General features: G+C 41.7%; 1 protein-coding gene and 1 long non-coding RNA gene across 4 annotated transcripts in view; one reads left to right on the top strand and one right to left on the bottom strand.

Moving 5' to 3' along the window:
• Positions 1 to 9,950, bottom strand: part of LOC114116058 (uncharacterized) — a 149,116-nt gene extending 139,166 nt beyond the window's left edge. For all 3 annotated transcript variants that reach the window (XR_009601508.1, XR_006060580.2, XR_009601509.1), the window contains exon 1: positions 9,711 to 9,950. This is a non-coding gene — a long non-coding RNA (uncharacterized LOC114116058). The remainder of the gene's footprint in view (positions 1 to 9,710) is intronic.
• A 465-nt stretch (positions 9,951 to 10,415) lies between these two features.
• HEY2 (hes related family bHLH transcription factor with YRPW motif 2) lies at positions 10,416 to 21,885 on the top strand. Its single transcript, XM_004011142.6, has 5 exons — positions 10,416 to 10,651; positions 12,573 to 12,651; positions 12,792 to 12,875; positions 15,422 to 15,503; positions 19,777 to 21,885. The coding sequence occupies exons 1-5, from the start codon at positions 10,569 to 10,571 to the stop codon at positions 20,460 to 20,462; spliced, it is 1,014 nt and encodes a 337-aa protein (XP_004011191.2). The 5' UTR covers positions 10,416 to 10,568; the 3' UTR covers positions 20,463 to 21,885.
• The last annotated feature ends 2,415 nt before the right edge of the window (positions 21,886 to 24,300 follow it).

Genomic DNA, 24,300 nt, shown 5'->3' with positions numbered 1-24,300 from the left:
ACACCTAGTTACAGGATAAGTACTAGGGATGTGATATATGACATGGTAAATATAACTAATACTGCTGTATCTTATACATGAAGGTTGTTAAGAGAATAATTTCTAACAACCTCCATCACAAGGAAAAAGATCTTTTCCTATTTCTTTAATTTTGTATCTATATGAGATAATAGAAATTCACTTAACTTACTGTGGCAATAATTCCAAAATATATGTAAGTTGAATCATTATGCTATGTACCTTAAACTTTTACAGTGCTCTATGTCAATTATATCTCAATAAAACTGGAAGAAAAAATATAAATAGATAATCTAAACTCACAAGCATGCAGGCAAACATATATACATAAAATGATAGTCTTACTTCAAGGAGTTTTGATGAGGATTAAATAAACTAATCCACACAGGACTTTGATAGCTAAATATCTGAAATAAAGCAAGCATTTGATAAATGGCAGTTATTCACATCATTAAAGTATTCTCTAGCTAGTAAACTCTCCAAGGGCAAAAATCACATGTCAAATTACTTTTGAATTTCCTAATGAGTACACTAGATGTTTGTTCAGTGGACTGAAGCTGAATGTGAAGTATTATCTGAAGAGAAGTCTCTGCACTTCAAGTTTTCTGCTCTGATTCAATTTCAAACAGAATCCTACCTTGCTAACCTTTGTCCACTAATAGGAACTTTGTTTTATTCTCATCTGTAATGCAGTGACTAAAAGAAAATCACAATGTTAAGACTCTCTTGCATTTCTTTTAAACAAACATTATTGCTGGTTACTGATAACATATCCAATACTTAAATACAAGTTACTTTCATTTCAACAAGGCTTCTCAGGGAAGGATGGAATTTTACTAGTCTAAAAAATTATTAATCAAAACTCGAGTTGTAACATCCTTGAATATTTGTTTCTGACATCCTCTAGAAATGTAACTACAACCTATTTCTCTCCTTCAGCAAGAAAGTAGCAGGAAAGGATTTGGCTCAATCTTTCACTGAAAGTATTCAATATGTATAAATCTAAAATAGCTAGCAACTTTCATGTGATGTGTTGCTTTGAAGTCAATGAAGCTGAAAACTCACTTTAGAAAGTTCTCTTAATCCTTGAGAGTATAACAGTGTGCTATTTTAATTATGACATGACAAATTGTAAAACAAACGTACAAATATTGATGTGCAAGTCCTGGCATAATTCTGTGAATACTCGGCAAAACAGGTAGTGAATATGTTCTTTCATCTAAATCAGGACATTAAATCAGCCCAAAGAACCTGATTAAAAGCAATGAGTTTCCCAAGGACCGAGTTAACAGTCCTATCTGACATTGCTCTTTGGTGGCTAAATGACCTGCACTGAGAAACAAAGAGGAAGAATTCCATTTATGAGGACAAACTACCCTGGAGTTTTTCTTCTATTATAATGTTTTCAATTCAAATTAGTGACAACTAAACCAAGGAACAGACTTGACTGGATCAATCTAATGAATTATAGCTATAAACACGTCACTTCTCTTAAAATCCTCCAGTGCCTCTCAAATGACTTCAGGACACCCATCTGGCATGCAAACTCCACCATGATTTGGCTACAGCCTAATTCATTTCCCCAAACAACTCTCTCCCTTCCACCCACTTTCCTCCGTATTTCTCATGTCAGCAGAGAATCATCCATATTCCCCTAAGAATCTAATCGCTTGCATTCTTCAGTCATGTTGGCGATTCTGATCCCTCTCCATGAGACTGTATTTGTGACTGTAGCTATTCTGCACACCCCTCAAGGCTCTTTTCAGTTTCTCCCTTAATCTCATGATTGCACCAAAGGGTAGATGAGGGCTTAGAAACCTCTGCTTCTCATAATGTTTAACAGCTATACAAAGGCATCTCAATAAATACAATATGTAACTAAGAAGACTGTGATTGTCACATAAATGGAAATTGAACACCACCCTTCCAATGGGGTTGCTGCCCTTAATCTTATACAAAAAATCTGGCACTGCCATTGATTCCATCTCCCTTTAAAAATGAATCTTCTTTCACTGTGTGCCCATAGCATACGGTTCTCCTTTTATTTTGGCCTTGACTGGATCCCATCTTGGTAACCGTTGTTTGTGTTTAGACGCCTATGTTATTTCCCTTGCGCTTTCCTCAGAACAGGACTGAAGGCTTATTCACCAGGTATCACCCACACTGCTTAACAGAGAGCATCACTAGAAGTGGGTGTTCAACATTTAGTGGCCTGGAAATGAGAACAAATTATGAGAACAATTATGAGAGGCACAGTCTGAAAAATCAGGCCATGATTAATGAGTTAGCCTTATTAGTTTCAAGTACACAAATAGTTCTGTCAGCGATCTCTGTCTATAATCTCTTTGGCTTTACTTTCAGATTATTCCCTCCCACACTTCTGTTTATTTAGTCCCCACTGTGATGTTCCTAATGTACTAGTTCTCAAACTACAGTTTTGAATGAAAATAAAGTTTCTTTGTTAAAATTAAAGTATGAATAAGCTTTTCTCAATTCACATAGACACACAAATAAATTTATGGTTAGTATGTTTCCATTTTAAATCTTGCTCTTAACTAGAAGCTGTGCATGCAAATATAGTTATTTATCAATATTTCATGGGTTCATGTAAAGAGAACACGGTTCTTCAGCTGTTCACCTGAACACCAGAAAGAATCACTCTCCCAACCGTTTAACATGACAAAACCCTCTAACATAACTTTGCACCAAGAGGCTCAACTACTAGTCTACTTTTCTAAGGATCTACATTTTTAAAATTACATAATGAAGGGCTTCACTGGTGGCTCAGTAGTAAACAATCTGCCTTCTAATGCAGGAAACACGAGTTTGATACTTGGCCCAGACTTCCCTGGTGGCTCAGAAGGTAAAGAATCCACCTGCAATGCAGGAGACCTGGGTTCGATCCCTGGGTTGGGAAGATGCCCTGGAGGAGGGCATGGCAACCCACTCCAGTATCCTTGCCTGGAGAATCGCCATGGACAGAGGAGCCTGGTGGACTGCAGTCCCTGGGGTCACAAAGAGTCGGACACGACTAAGCAGCTAAGCACACATGCCGGGAAGACCCCACATGCCAGGAAGACCCCACATGCCACAGAGCAACTAAACCTGTGTACCACAACTATTGAGACTGTGCTCGAGAGCCTGGGAACCACAGCCACCGAGGCCCTCCCATCCCAGAGCCTCTGCTCTGCAACAGGAGAAGCCACTGGAGTGAGAAGCCCGTGCCCTGTGACTGGAGAGCGACTCCTGCTCACAACTAAAGAAAAGCTTGTGCAGCAATGGCGATCCACCCCAGCCAAAAATAGATAAATTATAAATTCCATAAGGAAACACTTGAAATGTAGACAATAAAAAATTCAATATCTAAAATATCAACTGGAATACAACGAATGTCATTTTTTAAAGTGCAGAAAATTCACACAAAAATACACAGTTTGTAAATTTCATGTTACAAATAGTGGTTTAATTACAATATGCAACATTTTCCTGTGATGTGAGCTACTGGTCATTGCTGGATTATTACCATAGACATTTATACATTAACAATGAAATCATGTCAATTTAAAAAAACTTTATTTTGTGCCTTTTGTATCTATATATTTAGAGAGATAATATTTATTGGAGTATAATTGGTCTACAATGTCATTTCTGCTGTATAATGAAATGAATCAGTTATAAGTATACACATATCCCCTCCCTCTTGAACCTCCCTCCTACCCTACCCCTCATCCCACCCCTCTAGATCACTGCAAAGCACCAAGCTGAGCTCCCTGTTCTATACTACAATCTCACCAGCTATCTGTTTTTACAAATAGAAGACCAAGTTATGGATAGAAAACAGAAAATCAATTTATATTGATTGTTTATACAAAGTATGTAGGAGTATATGTATCTGTCTATTTAAATACAAATGGGTAGATAGAAGAATCTGTGTATAATATAGAGATACTTAGAAGAATCTCTGTATAACATAGAGATACTTCTATCCATCTACATGTAGGTAGATAGATAGATACACATACTCCCCCATACATCCTTTTTGTTGGTTTTCTGTTTTCTACCCATAACTTGGTCTACTATTTTCAGACTCTATCTATGTTCCTACTGAGACTGTTATTCTAGAGAAATCCTGATAGCCAGCCTTGACAAGTGTTGCAGTGCTGTGAGTTTAGATTCATGATTCAATAAAGCCCTAGGATTCTCAGATTAAAAGTGCTATGGAAATGTACATTCCGTGCACTTTTCTTACATTTTCTTACCTTTTCTTTCTTCAAGGCAGAGTGCACAGCCCTTCTTCATGCTGCAGTTGAGCAAGGTTGCTCTCTACTAAGCACCATGGCCTCTGCTTCCAAACAGATTGCATTGCCCTGATGAATACTGCAGTTACAGCACTGTTATTTGCTTTATTCATTTCCTGGGAATAGAATGAGCTATTACTTAAAACCAAAATCTACCTCTAAGAAATTTTAGTCATATGTTACCAATATATTATAGCATTATTAAATTATTTTAAAGGCTAAAGTCAGAAACGGAGAAGGCAATGGCACCCCACTCCAGTACTCTTGCCTGGAAAATCCCATGGATGGAGGAGCCTGGTAGGCTGCAGTCCATGGGGTCGCTAGGAGTCAGACACAATTGAGCGACTTCGCTTTCACTTTTCATTTTCATGCACTGGAGAAGGAAATGGCAACCCACTCCAGTGTTCTTGCCTGGAGGATCCCAGGGTCAGGGGAGCCTGGTGGGCTGCCATCTAAGGGGTCACACAGAGTCAGACACGACTGACGTGACCTAGCAAAGTCAGAAAAACAAGAAAAAACTTTGGTGCTGTCCGCTCAACCAATAGATGCCAAAACTTGCTATTTTCTATGTTTCTTGTAAAGTACTACTTCAATAGCCTTACAAAGCATGAAGGTCCAAAAATAGCCTGTATTTTTCCATAATAAATCTAAAACTAGCAACTTCTTATTTCAATCTATGAGGTGTTTTCCCCCATAAATTCTCTATCAATTTAAAAATAAACAGATAAGGGCCTAAATGTGCCCACATCTAATAAAAGTATTCTAATAAAAGTGTGAAGAAAAATATACGTGGTCTGCATTCTAGTGGGAAATGCTTTTAGTCCTAAAATTTTCCATCGGACTTGCTATTTCAGAAATCTGTAGAACCTCTTTCACTTTTATCAAGTAATGCCAACCAACCAGATCCAGGGATCTTTGATTTAATTTTTTCTAAAACTGAAAGAAATTTTCCTATGGAGAATCCACATTTTCGTAACTTTGTGAGACACTGGTCCTATTAATGTCACTTTATTAACCTTGAGAGCATAGAAAATGACTTATTCAGCTAGCAGGAGATAAATTATTATCTTCATTTAGACATCATATGAATGTTCATGTAATAATTAATGTAGATACTTGGGGAAGAATTTTAGATAAAGAAAATAATTGTTCTCAACAAAATTAAATCTTAAAACCTGTGAACAAGGCAATCATGTAGTTGTTTTAGAATTTAGCAGTTGGATAACGTTTTCTTTGACACATAATATGCTTTCTCTTTTCTGATTATAAGAATTAGAAAATTCACTATGTTTCCCTTTCTGACTTGGCTGCCAGGAAGCTCAGGGGTGAACTAATGGCCCATCATAATAAATGCTTTCCTGCTCATATTTAAATATATTCTCTTTTTTTTTCATGATTTTTCACTTCACAGTTGGTTATTTCCATTTTATTATCCTGAGGTATCTAATAGATTATATATATATATGGAAAGAAGCAAAAAATTCATTCATTTCAATTAGAAATTCATTCCAAACCATTTGTTGTGTATCCATTAGGTGTCAGGCACTGTTCTAGCCTAGAGGATGTGGATGCAGTTAGTTAAAAAATGATGTCCATGAGAGGAGTAAATATTCTTACTGTATTCATAAGAGAGGAAAAATCTGTAAGTCAAACCAACTTCAATAAAATGAAAATTTAAAACTTTCTTACAAGAAAAGCCTGCCAACATCAAGTTAACCCTCACAAAGAGGAAGTTAATATAGTCAGTATAGTTATCTTTTGATTGTTGCTTTCAGGAATATGGAAAACTGATTACTTAATGATACAACCCTCTTTTCACTGGTCCTGGAATAAAACCAGCCTTTATACTTGGACATGTGCTAAGTACTAATAATATCACTCATGAAATAAAAGTTTTTAAATAAATTGCCCCTTAATAACAGATCAACTTAAACATTCTAACTCCCAAGAAAGGGGGTTTGGGGTCTTAAGACTCCTGCCTTAAAGCTTCTGATGTAACAAATAAGCAGTACCTACTGGGTCAAACCAAGGAACACAATGCACTTTGTGTGGCTAACCAGGCAAGTATCATTTTTAACTGGTAAAGCAGTTCCCTTTTAGAGATGACCTCAAGGTTGGTGGGCCTAAATTTGCCCTTGCTTTCAGCTTTGTTTTGCTCTACCGGCTTGCAAATACATACCAGTCGCACACTGACCCTAGGGTGGCCTGCCTGCTGCTGGCCTGATGTTGGAAAAGCGATTGAAATTTACAAGGATCTTGCCCTTGGCCTTCACTCTCAGGGTGCAGCATTCTCACACACTATAAAGTGTTGCCAGCTCACAATAACCTTGTAGTCAGAGAAGCCAGCCCAGCAAGGCTGCCTGGAGATGGGGGTCACCTGCCCCAACAGTTGCGAATACACTAGCACGCACATGTAGGTGACCTGCTTGTCTTCCATTTGCAAGAGAAGGCTGTGTAAATAACTATATTTCCCAAAAGGCAAAATATTAGACTTCTCAATTTGAACTACGTACACTTAGCCTTCTCAGACTAACACAGGGTCTTTAAATGACAGGGTTGCTTTTATTTCACTAAGAAGTTAAACTAAAACATTCTTTAAAGTGTATCATGCCTTAGTGACTTTCTAGTGAACCCAAACACTGAAGCAACAAATAAGGAAGTATAATCACTGATCTTGAAAAATCTGAGGGCTCTAATGAGGAAAAAAGCAGACCAAGAATAAAAAATGATCCCAGATCCCTTCCAAAATACGCTGAAAGAATTTTAGAATGCTGCAGAGCAATCACTTCATTAATTTATGCAACGACTCAAATTTTGTGGGACAAGAAATAACAGGGTCAAGGTGGCCAGGCGTATATAGGTGCAAAAACTGCAACTTTATATTAAATGGTTGAGGGAAGACTTGGGGAGGATGGGTACCACTGAGTCTGATGTTTCCAGATGTCGGCATTGGACATCTCACTCATGTCATTAAGTGAGCTAAATCACAGAAGGAACAAAAGGGACGAGAGGACCAATTTCGAGAAGGCAGCTGAGTCTCCCCTCCTCCGTTTCGTTCAGATTTGTCTTTCGGGCCTTTCTTTCCTAATGGCATTTCTTTGTAGGGAAGCTCCTCACATCTTTCGGTCTAATTATCTCATTGCACAAATCTTTGAAAAGGAAGGAACTGCGGTTTGCTCTGCGCGCAGACATCTTTTCTTTGGCCGGAGTTCTTAACTAAGCCTTCAACCAACTTTCGCTGAAAAGGATGTCGCCGAGGAGCGATGAGGCTTGAAATCCCGTGGTTTTCTCATTCTTTTTTCTTTCTCTCCGAAGACGCCACCCCTACACCTCGGCCCGCTCCCCACCATCTCCTGACTCGCGACAATTCACCACCGTTTTTAAGTGTGTTTTAAGGCATCTTCTCTGTCTCTTCCTCTGACCCGATAAGGTCTTTCAGTGTTAGGGCGCCTAACCAGGGGATAGGCAAATAGGATACTTAAGAGAAATAAAAGACCTAATTGAAAAATCTCGTGCTGCCTAGCTACGATTAAGTATGTTGCAGATAAGTGAGCATATTATTAATTTGCCGAGGTCTTTTGCCTTAAGCATTCATGTTTATTTAACAGACGTATACAGCGCGTACCATATACCAGACACTATTCCAAATGCTTTTAAAACACGACCGTCTTTGGTTTTAAAAGTATTTCTAAGTGACATTAAATCCGCGTGTGCGTTTCGAAAGTCTTTGCCATAGTTTTCTTTATAACATGGGTACAGTGGTTAAGTCTTCAAAGACAAATACGGAAAAACTTTAACCAGTTGCAACTTTATTGCAAGCCAGTCATTTCCCTCTTTGCAATTTTTCGCAATTATTATAATTAAATGCAGCCGTATAGTGAGAAAGAACTTTTTTTTTTTCAATGACGAATTTGCACCCCGGGCGTTTGGAAGCGCCCGCTAATTTGATCGCGTGGCCAAGGTTAATGGCACCTGTAGGCATTCACTTTCAGAAAAATGAGCAGCCTTCGCTGAATGTTGTGAAGGCTGAGATCGCAGGTCGCAGGCGATGTGTCCCCCAGTGGCCTGTGCAGACTGGACTCGGGCGCACCCGCCGGGGAAGAGCGACTGGCCACCCGCGCACACCCGCTCATCCTAGAAGGGCTTGGAGGACCGGGAGTCGAGTGGCGTCGGGGGAGGTCGGAGCCGGAGGGACGCGAGTCCGCTCGGCTCCCCGCAGCGGGCTCGGGCAGCCGAGCGGCAGCGAAGCAAAGGCCGGGAGACCCGCACAGAACAGAAGCCCACACCCGAGCTGGGGGGTCACAGTCCCCCGCGGCCCCGAGCTGACCCGGTCCAGCCCCATCAGGCCCCGCCCGGCCTGCCCCCACCACCCCCCCCCCCACCTCCCCAAGACTGTGCTTTGCCGGGTGTTAAGTTTCAGAAGTCAGGATGAAACGTTTCGGGTTTCTGTTCACACGGTTATTGCAGGCGCCGCGGTGGGGACCGCACAAAAGAGACGAGGGCTTGTGGGGAAGGGGTTTTGTGGTTTAACGAGGGCTTAACCGGCGGACTGCAGGTCCTTCTTGCTCCCCGCCTGCCCAGCTCCCGCCCGGGCTCGGCCTTCTCAAGTCGCGTCCCTTCCTCTTCTCCTCCCCGCCCCGCGCCGGTCTTGTGTGAGGAGAGAGAATGCAGTGTGAGAGGGACACCCTAAGCAGATCCCCAGAAAAATAAGAATCCGTCCGTGGCGCAGGCTTCTGGCGATTGATTGACGCCCCTTTCTCAGAGGCTTTTCCACACTTAGCACAGAGCTGCCCGGACGCGATGACTGCAGTCTCGGCTTGACCCGGACCGACCCGGCGCCCACCTCCCGGTATCGCGGCCCCTGGGCAGGCAAACCGCCGCCAGCTGCCCTCGCAGACACATCCTCGTAGCCGCCGGTTCCAAAGATACTACTTCAGATCATGGAGAGAAAGAGCAGCTTGAAAACGTGTTTTGAGGGCACATTTAGAATGATATACACCGACGCAGTCCAATGTACAAAAAACTGGACACGAATTTCGTCTTTTAGAAAACAAGTTTCCAAGCCCGATTTTTGTTCTTTTCTCTCACGTAGGGATTCTAATTAGCTCTACCGCTGTGACTACCCAAACCAGAGACTGTGGAGAATTGCAATTATCTGGATCATCCAAGCCCGAAAAACTCGAACTTGAAAAAACTAATAAACTTGTGTCCTAAAATACCCGCACCATTGATTTGTCCTTCCTGTCACCAGAGAAGACACAACTCTGACCCAAGGTCTATTCAGCGGGATCTATTATCTACAGTCTACAGCCCGGGTGGCCAAATGGAAAGAACTGATTCAGAGCAAATCGAAAATCATTTGGTGGCCTCTCAGACCGCCAGCGGTTTAAGTACCTGGTCGGGGAAACTCGCGTCCTTATCTGTTCTCGGCCCAGAGGCCGCCGAAGCAGCCGTGCGAGTTTGCCAGGGAGAAAAGCAACTTTGATTTAGGGTTTCCAAAAACCCCAGAGGGCAAATGTGACCGCCAGGGTCAATCAGTCAGCAGTTTTGGTCCAGACAAGGGACAGTCGAGTGGGGCGGTTCGGTTAAGCCACGGCGCCTCCCGACGTCACACACGTTCGCTCACACTCAGCCACGCGCTTGGGGTTATTCTTTAAACACAGGGCTGAAACTTCACGGGCAGACAGCGGGGTGCTGAGGAGCGCCAAAACCCGAGGTCCAGAGCCCGCCCCTCTCCGGCCCGCCCCCGCCGCGCCCGCGCCGGCGCCCATGCCCACGTCCGCGCGCCTCCCTATCTAGGGTTAGCAACTTCGCGCTCCCGCTCGCCTCGGCGCCTCCCCACCCGCGCTCAGCTCCGGGGCCGCCGAGGCGCGGCCGAGTTCCCACGCCTCAAGCCCGAGCTCCGCGGCCCGCATTGGCCAGTGCGGCCCCGCCCCTCCGCCTCAGCCAATCCCAGGTCACGCTGGCCCCCGGGGAGGCGGTGCCCGGCGGAGCGGGCGGGGGCCTGCGCGCGGGTGGCGGGCGAGGGGGCCCCGCCCGCGCGGGGAGGGAGGCGTGGCCGGCGCCGGCTCTTGCGGCCGGGCTGGGCTGCGGCGTGGGAAAGAGCCGCGAGGAGCTGACCGCGCCGCCGCCGGAGCCGCGCCTGCCGGGGCCCAGGGAGGGCGGGCGGGAGGAGGAAGGCAGGGAGGGCGCTGCGTCCCGCTCGGCGTCCGTGGCTCCGGCCCGGCTGCGCCCCGCGCGGTCCTCTCCGCGATGAAGCGCCCTTGCGAGGAAACGACCTCTGAGAGCGACATGGACGAGACCATCGACGTGGGGAGCGAGAACAATTACTCGGGGTGAGCGCGGGCTCGGCGGGAGCTGTCCGGAGCCCGAGGCATCGGGGAGCTTTGTGTACCAGCGGTTCGTTGGACATCCCAGGGTTCTTCGCCGCCGCCTTCTAACCGAGCAGGGGAAAGTTTTGCCTGGAATACTTTTGAGTGGTGGGCGCTCGCGGAGCGCGTGTTGGGGTGGGGCGAGGCATGTGGGTTTGCACTCGAGGGGTGGGGCGAGAAGACGGGGGACGCGGCTGGAAGTGTGCAGGGGCTGGCGAAGGAGGGTCCCCCGGCTGTCAGCGTTGGGCACGGGGACTGGCACGTCCGGGCGACCCCGCGACGCACCCGCCACCGAAATTGTGTTGGGGAGCACTTTCAAAATGGGCCAGGCGAAGGGGGGGGAGACTTAATTTTTAAAGATGCTAAAAGATGACTTGCTTTTTGAAGAAATTAAAGCAGTTTGCGATGGCAAGGCTAAGTAGTTTGAGATTTCCAGGTTGGTCGAGTGTAACTTGGTTGACGGAGGTGTGAGTGACAAGTCTTTCGGGCATCCTCTCTCTTACTGCTTGTTCCTAAGTCTGGAAAAGATCGGGGGTCGTGATCACAGAAGCCAGACCTCCACTCTGCAGTGACAGAGGGAGGTTATGGAGGCGTTTTAATGCCAAGGCGGGTCAAATGATAATTGCTTCTAATTGGCATCCCCAGAAGCTCCTTAATTATTTATCTGCAGCTGTCACTCAAGAGTAAAATTCTTTCTACCTTTGGAAAACTGGTTTTCTTTCAATATTATTCTAATATGTACAGACCTTAGCCTGGAATCAGCAGAAGCAAAGATATTTACTTGAAATATTGTTTCCAAAGTATCTTATTAAAGTGTGTCATCTTAAAAAAAATGAGATTTGAAAACCAAAAGATGTGTGAAAGGTGAAACCAGTTGAGAAGGGGTGGGAATGAGGGGAACAGTTAATTCAGAAATAAGATCCAGAAGTGAGAAGGTGAGGTAATAAGAACCTGGTGTGCACAACATTTCTAAAATGAAAGAACAAATAACAGGAACCTGGAGAATTTGAGAACATGAAAAAGCAGAGTATCCATGAACTATGAAGAGAAACAGAGACCAACTAGAATGTTTCATAAAAAGTTATGTGACAGTGCAGTGATTTGATTGAACTTTTGATACAAAATATTTTTTTATTAGCAGACTGAAGATGGGTTACAACTCAAGAGTTTTAAGCTTAGATTGAAGGCTGAGAGATACTCACCTAGAGTTTTATTTTCAAAGTAAAGTATTTACCTAATAGTTGATCTAATTTTAATTTTTCTCTTGGTGGCATATTTAATTTGGGGTCATTCTTTTGGAAAATTGACACAGAAAACATTGAATTTGTCTTTTTTTTTCTGTATGACTAATTGGAGTTTTGAAATAGTAAGATAATTTCTGTTTATCTTAAAGACTGCATCTAGGAACAGCAGTTTGACATACGGTGACTGTATATCTGTTTGATAATACTGCTAAACATGGCCTTTATTTTACAATAGCATTGCTTTGTTTAGTGGGTCTGACCTCAGGGAGGAGGAGGGATGCTATTAGAGATTAGCTGACTTTTAAGAAACATTTATGAGTGGAACTAGGAAGTACTAATATCTAACTTCTCACCCTGACTGCCCATAAGTATTTCATTGGGAGACCAATAAAAGTTTAGGGATGTTTTCTGCCAGTAGATTTGGCATCTGGATTACTCATTAAAAGAAAAAAAATGGCATGATTCTTTCCTGAAAAGATATGAAAGAGCTGAAAGCAAAGTTTGTTAAGAATAAGAAGAATAAAATAACACTGATCTGAGCAATGCTCTCTCTCTGAATTATTTCGTGGGTGCCTTCAAGCACCCAGAAGAAACAATTGTTATGTTCAACCAGCACCTGAGAAACTCTTCTTATCTCGTAGGCAAAGTGCTAGCTCTGTGATTAGGTCGAATTCGCCAACAACAACATCTCAGATTATGGCGAGAAAGAAAAGGAGAGGGGTATGTGATTCTTTATTTTTTTTCTTTTTGTTTCCTGTAATCCTGCCTAACGTGTAGCAGTTGTATTTTTCCGTTATGAATCATTTTATCATCTGTGTATTCATAAATTTTTCTTGTTGTTTTGCTTTTTTGGGGGATAGATAATAGAGAAAAGGCGTCGAGATCGGATAAATAACAGTTTATCTGAGTTGAGACGACTGGTGCCAACTGCTTTTGAAAAACAAGTAAGCTGCCCCCACCCCTGACCATCCCACCAAAGAGCTCAAAAAATCTAATTCTCTCATCTGGGAATGTGGGTTCTTGTTAAAGCTCATTAAAATAATGGTGTATGTGCCCTGATCTGGCACACAGCAGCTATTTCAATAAAATGCTTTGTTGTGGCAAAACTATTAAAAACATAATCCATCATGAAGTTGAAAAACATTTCCATTCTCTAGCTTATTTTCCCCTTCAGGGTAACGTGTCCATGCTTTCTCCGTTCTTGCTATGAATACCAGTAGTGGTTTAAAACCGAGTTGTATGTAGTAGTCTTCTTAAAAAAAAAAAAAAACCAGAAAAGATATCTACGTGAAATTTCATTTTTTGTCTCAAACTATTTTTAACTATTCTTTTAAGTAAGCTTTTTTATTAAAAAAAAAAATAGCCAAAGCCAAGGAAGTAACATCTCTCATTCTATTTCCTAAATAATAGTACTAACAAAATTTATTTACCAAACCACTTGGTTTCATTTTTAATCCCTGGGTTAATAGAATCATGTTTATTTTGAGGCATATTTGTGAAAGTTTGGTAAAAATCAAACTAGCCATAAATTCCCCTTTTCAGAATTCAAGTGTTTGTTTACCAAAAAAAGGAAAAAGGAAAAAATATTTTGCACACTTGATAAAGTAGGAAGCCAAATGTTTAAATCTTCCTCTGTCATTTTGGAAAAGTTGTGGTTTTCCCTCGGCCTCCATGGTTGACGGTCAGAGTTCTAACAGCATCTTTCAAACAGCATGGCATCATACCCTTGTTGAAGATGTTATACTTTCAATTAACTTCAAATAGGATATAAGACATCCATTGTTTGTTTATTCCACTTTGTTGTTTCATGAACCACAAACATTATAAAGCAAGCCCCACAAAGTCCTTGGAAATCATCCAGAAACTGCAGTTTTGTTATTAGTCACTTTCACTGAAACTCCTGTTCCTCTTCATGGAAAAATTGAACATGAACAGAAGTACAAGGTGTCGTATGTTATTGATTATACATTTTTAAAAGAAAAAAGGCACCTACTCTGTATGCTAAAACTGATAAGCTAAATATAATGGGCAAGTTGTAGTTTTGATTAGTAGCAGTTCCCACAACACGCTGAAAATGAAAATACCAGTAATCAGTGACATTTTTTACTTTCAGTACTGAAATGTCTACAGTTATAAGGAACAGTTCAGTGATTTTGGGGGGAGGAGGGAGGGTTGTTAGATTTTTTTTTCCCCCCCTTAACTGTCGACTTAAAACAAACCTTAAAAGCAGACCTCAGTAGTTTGGCAGTTAGTTACCATAAACACAGGCTTTCCCATTTGCTGAGCTTGGCGACCAACCCTGGTGAGCTGGCTGTGTCACAATATGATTAGAAGAGTGTGCTTTTGAGCAGTTTAAATAACTCTGGCACTCTCACCATGTACTGGGTGCTGACAATTTTCACAAAACAAGTAAAGCATAGGAACCTGAAATAAACTGCAGTTTCCTTTTCAAGAAAACATACTGATTTAATTATTTTGCTCTTCCAAGAAATTAGAAGCCACCCACAGCCCTCTGAGACAGCTTGAAGTGGCACATTTGTATTCCAGTTGGTTTCCAGAGATGCCTTAAAATGGGGGAATGGGCATAAAATATATTTCCAAGACAGTTTTATTAAGAGCCGTTTTAAAGCATTCAGATATCCTTAAGCCTTTTTGATGCTTACTAGATGAAGAGGTAGATTATGCTTCCTTGTTTATGATCTTGGAATTTACAGTGACACCTGCTGGTAGTTATTGGGGAAAAAAAACTCTGAAAGTCTCCCTTTTTGCACTTTTGGTACTACCTACAGTAGTGTAGTATGGATTACCTTAAAGGCATCTTAGAATTCTATTTTTGAAAAATATGCTTTTAACAATAATTTGCTGAGATCCTATCTCCTTTTGCTCCAGAGTTGGATTCAGCTGATCCAGACTTTAAGTGTGAGTTGCCCTTTAAGTGTTAGTTGCTCAGTCGTGTCCAACTCTGTGACCCCATCAACTGTAGCTCGCCAGGCTCCTCTGTCCATGGAATTCTCTAGGGAAAAATACTGGAGTGGGTAGCCATGCCCTCCTCCAGGGAATCTTCCCCACCCAGGAATTGAACCGGGGTCTCCCACATTGCAGGTGAATTCTTTACCGTCTAAGCCACCAGGGAAGACTATTCTATCTCACCTAATAAAGTATATTATTAACTAGGGCAGAAATTGATGCAAAGTTTGAGAATTTTGCAGTTGTAATAGTTTGGGTGGAGTGATCATAGTGCAATTGTTTTTGTGATAAAAAAAATTACTTACCATGCCTTTTATTCTTTAAGAGTTAAAATGGCAAATATCTGTCACTAGGTGTGACATAATTAGTGTCTTCATGTGAAATCTGGAAGGAGTTCAGATTTTTTTTCTGTGAAAAAATTAAACTGAGAATTTCTTAGTGAGAGGGAAAATGAACATTCAGGATAAATTGTTCCAAATTTGTTTCCATAGGATTTATGAGACTTCATTATTTGTTTATTCAGGGATCTGCAAAGTTAGAAAAAGCTGAAATACTTCAAATGACAGTAGATCACTTAAAGATGCTGCAGGCAACTGGGGGTAAAGGTAAGTCGGTGACTTCATTCCTCCTCTCCTTTCTGCCTTTCTCTTTTCATTTTTTTCTCCTTAGGATTGTAAGGAAGTCATAGTTGAACAGTTCTTTAACAAGCTGAGATAGGAGGTCCCAGATTAAAGCCGTGGAAATCAATGCTAATGGCAGGATTGAACTCGTGGGAAAGAACTTCTGGAACAAAAGAAGCACTTGACCCTGGGCTTGTGTTTGCTTTCATAGTACTGTGGGAGTAAGGCTTCATTCACAGCAGCCTGGTCAGAGATTTGTTTGGGACTTTCAGAAGTGCATGCTGGAATTTGTACCAAAGACGAAACAAACACACAAACATCCAAATATAAACAGGAGGTTAGAGGCAATCTTTTTATCTTCTTCTTTCCCTCCCCCACCATCCTCCCCTCCACCCATTAAATCAAGGCTAGGACTCAGTATCATGCAGCTATTCCAAAAGAAGTGAATTTTCATTGTTGTTTTCAGACTCTGATTGGTCTTGGATTTAGACCACACAGAGCATTTCAAGTGCAGGTAGTGAATCTCTGTCCTGGAAATCACTGATGGAACAGTCATTCCTGCAGAGAGCAAACAGGAGCAGGTGCCCTGGCCCAATGCCATGGAGAGATGTATTCTGTACCAGATAGTGATTTAGGGAAGAATAGTCCAGGGGTCTCAGGGACAGACCCTCACTTCATGGTATAAATGGACTTGAGATCCTGAACGCTGATTGATTCAGATTTCATTATCTTACTTCTCACATATCACTCAGACTTGATTTTGCCCATTGTATCTTTTTCACCCTCAAGAAGGCCTTTGGTATTCGTCTTACCCAAGGGTGCTAGTCCATATATTTGATAACTGGCCGAGGAGAGGGTACCACAAAGACGAAGCCCTGCAGCTACACCCTAGAGGCTTCTCTCTGTTCAGCATTAACTTTTAGTGCAGAGCACCAGCATTTTCCCTAGATCAGGGCAGAAGCAGGGCACTGGAGAGAAAGAGCTGTTTACCAATTGGTGCCCAAGTATTTCAGTATTTAACTCCAGCCGAGGACCTGTGGAACATCAGCTCTGAGCGTCTTTCTACCTATGTCAGGTGGAGGGTGACTGTGGTAAAGAGATGCCCTCACGCGCAGTGTGACTTTTTACCCTCTGTTGTCCCTGGTCAAGGAACCGTCCTGCATGAATAAACATACTGAATGGGTATGGAATTGTGATTTCTTCTCATTAAAATGTAACCCTCCGCAAAGCATGCAAACATTCTTACATAATAGAGAACTGGATGAAATTGTAGATGCCAGTGATCCAGCCCAGCTTAGCCACTGCCCCCACCTTTAAACTGAGACAGAGGTGTTGACCTACATGTGGAGGCCTGTACTAGCAGCACTGAATTCTCAAGGGTCCCCACAGCCCCCTGAGTCTGTCTCTACACATGCTACCTCAAGATATTAGGAGGCTGATTGAGTTAGAGATGCTGCAGGGGAAAGCTGTTTGATTGCTTTACCTCTCGGCACTGTTAGCTGTAAAGCTAAGAATTATTATCAGCGTTTCAAATAGTTGGCATGAGCTATACTTCTAAAGAGTAATATTGTTCTTATGCCTTAGTATAAAAACGAAGTTCCATCTTGGTTGCTATTCTGGGCTACCTGAACAGTCCTAAAATCCGTCCCAAAATAGTCTGTGAACAGACATTTGCGAGCAAGTTCCATACAAGTCGCCTGACTGCCCGGTCATTAGAGAGGTCACCTCACCAGAGAATGTGTGGGCCTTGGGGGGAGGAGGGGCTGGCAGTGTGGGTGCAAGTTGTTAGACTCACAGCAACTATGGGGCCTCAGAATGTACTGGCGAAGGGCAGAGACTCTGCGGTTAGGTTGCCTGGTTTCAAATCCTGGCTCTGCTATTTTTCCTTTTTTTTAAGCTCTGTGATCCTGGATAAGTTACTAAGCTTCTCTGAAGCCCTGTTTCTTCACCTATAAAATGAGGACAGTGAGAGTGTTCACTTCACCGTGTTGTGAGTTTAGTCACCTAAAGCCCATAGAGCAGTGATGGAGGTGGCGTGGACCCCTCTGCTATTATTATTGGCCCAAGATCCAGTCACAGGAAACAGCTGCTCATCGTGGTTTCCCTCTGCATTCAGCAGCAGAATAGGAATTATATAATTTTTATGCCTTAAGATGCAACAGAGAACTCAGCCACGTGCAACAATATATAGCCAGCAAATCACCAATTTCAATTACTTTGTGCCTAGTCGTGAAAATTCTTGGAAGCTCTTGGGGTTCAGTTCTTTTGATCTATTCTTTAGTCTGTTTTGCTAAGGCAGTAATTTCTAGAGACGATTTAGAGTAACCTCAATTTCTAGATCCCTCTGGGTTTCTGGACTCTGTCTACTCTGATGATTACCTCCCTTCTCTCACAGAAGTCAGAAGTCTGCAAAGCCTTACAGAGAACCCAAAGGACACTTAATGTGAAATCTTTCTTTGGAGACATCTTCTTCAGGAAGAACTTTCCTCCTAAATGTCAGGGGCTTTATGGCTAACTGTGCTGAAGGCCTGGGATGATAATGATTTTTGTTGCTTGTCTTCCACATTTCATGATATTCTCTTACGTCAGCTTTGTGCTGTTAACTATCTTATGTATATATATTTTCCCCAAATTTATTTTTTGGGACTTCCAGGTTTCTCTTGGAATTCTAGCTCTTGAACTTTGAATACTGTGACAACTATTTTTCCAAAGTCAAACTATAGAATAAGTTAGTTTAAATGTTAATAGATGATAAATGAAACAGGTAATACTTTGATCTACAAAAACCAAAAAGATAATACAGTAAATGCCTTAGATGAAAATAACCTTGTTTGAATGTGATATTTGTCATTTATATATACACACATCCCCAAAGTGAGCAGACTACACTTTAATTTGAAAATTGTTTTAAAAAAACTTGCAAATGAGAAAAAAAAATCTGAGAGGGATGTGTTTGTACATACTAGAGGTCACTAATTCAAAGTGGTGACATTTCCCCAAATCTCTGATTATTATCAGTACCCTAAATTGGAACTGATACTAGTCAGATGTTATTATTTTCTATTCTAATATATTATCTTTGGATAAAAAGAGATTCTCATAAATGTGATGGACTTTAGCCATTTTTATGATAATAACCTTATGTGTAGGGGTACAAGCATACACACGGACATAATTAACATACATTTTCTTGAATAAATGCCAGAAAAAAACTTAAACTAAGATAACCACTGAAATAAATTTATATTTGAACTTCAGGAAAGCTAGGAGTTATAGTAACCTCATAGCAGCCAAGGAGCCTCATATTATTACCTGATAGAAAAATCCGATCTTCAAATTAGTAACCACATTTTAAAAAATCATTTTTCTTTAAATTTTTTTCATACAAAGAATGGTGTTTTCATTTTGTCGATAAAAAAAAAAAACCACCACGAGTCACGAAGCATGTGTGACTTTATTAAGCAGTTCTAGCACATTTCTAACAAAGTCCTCAATCTGGTTGTGTGTTTTTCACATCTCTGCTACAAATGCCAAGGGAGTGAGGATGTTTCCGATAAACCCTTTAATCTCTAACTCATGTGACAGAGACAGAGAGACTGGTCCTCTGTAATACCCGTGCAAAAGTTTACTAGAGAATTTCACTGTCCCACCATACAAAAGAGACACCATTTTTTTTTTTTCTGGAAGTGTTTGAAACACAGATGTTCTTAATTTTTACCCCCACTGTGATATTTGGTTGCAAGAACAGCTGTAGTGTATAGCACTACCAGAATTGTCACACATGTGAATTGCAAAGCACACTTTCTTAACGTCTGCAAAAACTACGGCCATAAATAGCTGGCAACATCTTCAGAAAGGATCGCTGCTGCTGTTGCTAAGTCACTTCAGTCGTGTCCGATTCTATGGGACCCCATAGACGGCAGCCCACCAGGCTCCCCCGCCCCTGGGATTCTCCAGGCAGGAACACTGGAGTGGGTTGCCATTTCCTTCTCCAGTGCATGAAAGGAATAGTGAGAGTGAAGTCGCTCAGTCGTGTCTGAGCCTCAGCGACCCCATGGACTGCAGCCTTCCAGGCTCCTCCATCCATGGGATTTTCCAGGCAAGGGTGCTGGAGTGGGGTGCCATTGCCTTCTCCTAGTTGTACTTAAATCTCTGAAGGAGAGGGTGGAACGTAGTCAGTGCTTACTTTTCTAATGGTTATGATTCTGTCTCCCTCGCTGTCTCTCCTGGCCCGCACTGTGCTCGAACCCCCTTTTAGGCTACTTTGACGCACACGCCCTTGCCATGGACTTCATGAGCATTGGATTCCGGGAGTGCTTAACGGAAGTGGCGAGGTACCTGAGCTCGGTGGAAGGCCTGGACTCCTCCGACCCGCTGCGCGTGCGCCTGGTCTCGCATCTCAGCTCGTGCGCCTCGCAGCGGGAGGCGGCGGCCATGACCTCCTCCCTGGCCCACCACCATCACGCCCTGCATCCGCACCACTGGGCGGCGGCCTTCCACCACCTCCCGGCAGCCCTGCTCCAACCCAACGGCCTCCACGCCTCGGAGTCCACGCCCTGTCGCCTGTCCACCACGTCGGAAGTGCCTCCTGCCCACGGCTCCGCCCTCCTCACCGCCACGTTCGCCCACGCGGATTCCGCCCTGCGGATGCCCGCCACGGGCAGCGTCGCCCCCTGCGTGCCGCCTCTCTCCACGTCTCTGCTGTCCCTCTCCGCCACCGTCCACGCGGCCGCGGCAGCGGCCACCGCGGCTGCGCACAGCTTCCCTCTGTCCTTCGCTGGGGCGTTCCCCATGCTTCCCCCAAACGCAGCTGCCGCCGTGGCAGCTGCCACAGCCATCAGCCCGCCCTTGTCGGTATCAGCCACGTCCAGCCCTCAGCAGACAGGCAGTGGAACAAACAGTAAACCTTATCGACCCTGGGGCACAGAAGTAGGAGCTTTTTAAGGTTTCACGGAACTCCTCGCGGTAGCAACTGAATGTCCTTCATTTCCGAGTCAGCTTAAAACCTCTGCAACCGTGGAAGTAGCCATAGAGATGTCTGCAGACCCGCAAAGGAACAGTAAAGCTGTTTGAGACACAAACCTCACAAGTGGAAATGTGGTATTATCTTTTTTTCCTCTGTTTTGGTTCAAGGCGATTTGTAACTTGACATCAGCAACTTTTGAAAACTTCACACTTGTTTCCATTTAGAAGTTTCCTGGAAAATATATGGACCATACCATCCAGCCAGTGCATCAGGATGTCTGAATTGGGGAAGAAAAGTGACCTGACTCAATTCTCTTGAAACTAGATGGGAAAAAATATTTGTGTTTCATAAGTGCCTGAGCTAGTAAAGTTTTCTTTTGAACATACAATATTGCACAAGTAAAGAAGAGTGTAGAGGTTGGGTTAAGAAAGGATAAGGGACAGAAGGGCTGCAGATACTTCAATACAAGAGAAGAGCACTCTGTTGAAACCAGCAGGTTTTTATTGGCCAAAAGGATTGCTGAAAATAATTTTCAAGTTGAAAGTCCTAGTTTTATCTTAGTTTGCTTTCTTTGTACAGACTTGCCAAGTGGTGACATTTAGCAATGCATTAGTGTAAGCAATTATTACATCAATGCTCAGATTAACAAGCAGTTCTGCCCTGCCTGCAAACCCCCAGGCATTTTCTTTCATGGCTCAAAACGTGGTGCTTCTTTATATAAACCATGCATTTATAGAGTGCACCTAGAAGCAGTTGCTTACTATGTGCCCACCAGAGCCTGTCTGACTCATGCCAACTTGAAAACTCTCCAGTTGTAAAAGTTTAATTTATTCTGTATCATTTGGACAATTTTTACATATTTATCTTCTTGATTTCATCCCAATAACGTGTAAAATCTATTGTCACCTTTTGGAGAGAAGTTGCATTTCTGGAAGTGATGAGGCAGGGAGAGAACAATGGTAAAAGAAAAGCCACGATTTTTAAACGTCCTTTGTCAAGCTTGTGATTGCATTTGATCCCAAATCAAGATGAATGTATTCAATGGGATGTACATAAATTATTTTTGTCCATGCCTAGACTAGTGCTACATAATGTGTTTTTGTTTTGTTGTTTTTGTTTTGTTTAACAACAAAATAATCTCTTAATACTTTGAAATTGAGCACATGAGATTTTATGTTTGAAAGACAAAGACACAGCATGTATTATTATGCACTTAATTTCTCTGCTGTGTGGAGAAAGCAATAAACATTATGAGAATGTTAAACATTATGCAAAATTATACTTTTAAATATTTGTTTTAAAAATTACTGTACCTAGTCTTCTATGCATTACTCTGTAACCATTTTCTATGCAAAAGTCTACATATCACTAATTAAATGAAGTCCTTTTTGACCATTTTAATGTGGATGAGTTGCTTTGCAGAATGAAAGTTTACAGGAATTTCAAGAAAGGCCTTGTTTCACTAACAAATTAAGCCTTGGCTTTTCTTTTTCTAAGTCATTTGGTATAATTCACAGCCTTGAAAATAACAGATATTTGAGTTTGAAAATCAATTAAGTATAGGTGAGTATGACACCATTTGGAGGCAAGAAGTGATTGGTTTCTTCTGCCTTTTATTTTTAGCATAGTTCTCGGAAAAGTGCAAATAGCATAACATCAAATAATAGTATACTGATCGTAGGGTAATAAGTTTGTGTCATACGTGTTGTAACTCAAATATTTATAGAGTATTTTTGAAACGTCACTTGCTCTGTACCTACCTCAAGATTCTTTTGATGCTGTAGAAACTATGCAGGGAGCCCTCCTTCAGTGAAGCCTAAAATAGATTATCTCAGAGTTTCTGAAACTATTGGGCCAAACATAGGAGAAGATTTTTTTAAATGTTCTTATTATGCTTATCAATTATGCTTAGAGTTAAAGGAAAAAGTGGGAGTCCTCTTAAATTTTAATTTTGAAAAATCAAGCATATAGTTTATTTTTTCTTTCTGTAAGTGGGTGAAAAAAATGAGCCAAAACAGATCACCTTTGTTCCTGTCTGTAAGCTCTGCGGTTATTTTCTGTCAGTTAGCTCTGATGGGATTAGGTAACAGCAAAATGGGTTTTGTGGTATTTGGAGTTTGTTTCTTAGTCATGATTTGTGGATAACAGGCATAGAAATAATTTTGATTTAGGATCTAATAGTTGATTCTGTGCCTGTTGTAATGACAGCATTCAAATAACTTTTTGTAGATTGTAAACGTTTAGTGATCAGGATTTTTTTAAATTTGAATTAAATATTGAAAGTAAATCCCCTCTTCTTTCTTTCTTTCATCTTTTTCTCTTCTTGTTTCAGTTAGATATTGGTTATTATTTTTCAATTGAGTTGATTAAAATATTTGCCAGCCAACTTGTTACATAGTTGCTAAGGGTTTTCAGTATTCCTAAAGATACTGGGTCCCTAGCAGGGACCCTCGAAAGAAACAGGTGCCCTGAAAATGAGGAAAGGGGTTTCTAGAAACAAGCTAGGGAGGCTCTTTCTCTCCTTGGGATCTTTTGCAATTACAAATACGACATTTCCTATCATATTCGGAGAAATCTAAGGGACTTTTAAAGTAATGTTAAACATAGAGTCCAAATATTAACTAGACTGTTGGCTTATAATCCACATGTACAAATGTATCCTCAGTCTTAAAGATGCCTTTTAAATTATCTTTCTTATTATATATTTAACTTGTCCCATTTACCAATAATTAACGCAAGGTAGAAGTAATCACAAAGCAAGATGATTTTAGAATTTCGTATCTCTGTAAGTCTAAGACTCCATCAATTACAAAGTACACTATCAGTTTAAGTATTTAAGGAAAAGTACCACCACAACATAATTTTATATATTCCAATTTCCAAAGTGTGAAACTTTTAAAAAAATTGCATCTTGCATTTGAGGTGCTACAATAATAATATATTCAAATGTAATTTTAAGAATCCGTGGCTAGAAATGTACATAGATTAAAACGTGGGGGATTTAGCTTTCTTTAAAAATATCAGCAAGAGTCTTAGTCAAATCAAAGAATCTGGATTGATCTTGTAATGGTTTAATGATCTAAAGATAGATGTATTTTTTTAAGCTTTGCATGTTTTATTGCCCAATGGGACTATTCCTAGCTCTGCATTTTACTGAAGAAAGGAGTTTGACCTCCCCTTGTAATTCTTTTAAGATCTAAGCAATAACCGAGGTTGTGAATAATTTAGCAACTACAACAAAGCATTACAGCACATACGACATCATAAACTGTGACTATAGCTTGTGTTCTTTGGAATGAAGGATAAGTCTTTGAACTTGAATCAGATATCTTTAAAAGAAGAAAAGTCCCTTAGCTCCATAGACAGTCTTGTACAAGAGGCCAGAGGCAGATGGGAAATGGTTTTTCAGGTACCAGGTGGCACCTTCTCCCCCTCTTCTAACTTTAGAAGAATAGACTGGAATGGGGTTGGTTGGTCAGGGAGTCAGGTCCTCTTTTAAGACTGACAGAATCAACAACACACTGTAAGTCACTAGTCTAAAAACAAATATAAGACGTAATACTATTAATACTGTTCATTTTCTGTGCTAAGCTCCATGTCAAGTGCTTGACGTCTGTTACCTCATTGAAGCCTGGTTAAGTGTCCTATAGAGGAGATAGTCTTATTATCGTTGTGTGTTAGGAATGGAGAAGAGGTTGATTTCCAAGGTCAAACCTAGCAGTTTGAGCTGTGAGTCAGCCCAGGCCTCTCTGATTCTTAAGCCCATACCTTTGACCTCTAGGCAGTAGCTTCTGGCAGAACTTTTGGACTCACTCA

Source organism: Ovis aries, chromosome 8, assembly GCF_016772045.2.
Source record: "Ovis aries strain OAR_USU_Benz2616 breed Rambouillet chromosome 8, ARS-UI_Ramb_v3.0, whole genome shotgun sequence".
Taxonomy (NCBI): Eukaryota; Metazoa; Chordata; class Mammalia; order Artiodactyla; family Bovidae; genus Ovis; species Ovis aries.
Note: the sequence above shows the minus strand (reverse complement) of the source record. Positions and strands in the feature narration are given on the sequence as shown.

What these genes read in the sequence shown, in the direction of transcription:
- HEY2 (XM_004011142.6), top strand. Translation starts at nt 10,569, where the DNA reads ATGAAGCGCCCTTGCGAGGAAACGACCTCTGAGAGCGACATGGACGAG. An exon ending in AGCGAGAACAATTACTCGGG is followed by an intron (nt 10,652 to 12,572) that starts GTGAGCGCGGGC and finishes CTTATCTCGTAG; the next exon opens with GCAAAGTGCTAGCTCTGTGA. An exon ending in CAACTGCTTTTGAAAAACAA is followed by an intron (nt 12,876 to 15,421) that starts GTAAGCTGCCCC and finishes TTGTTTATTCAG; the next exon opens with GGATCTGCAAAGTTAGAAAA.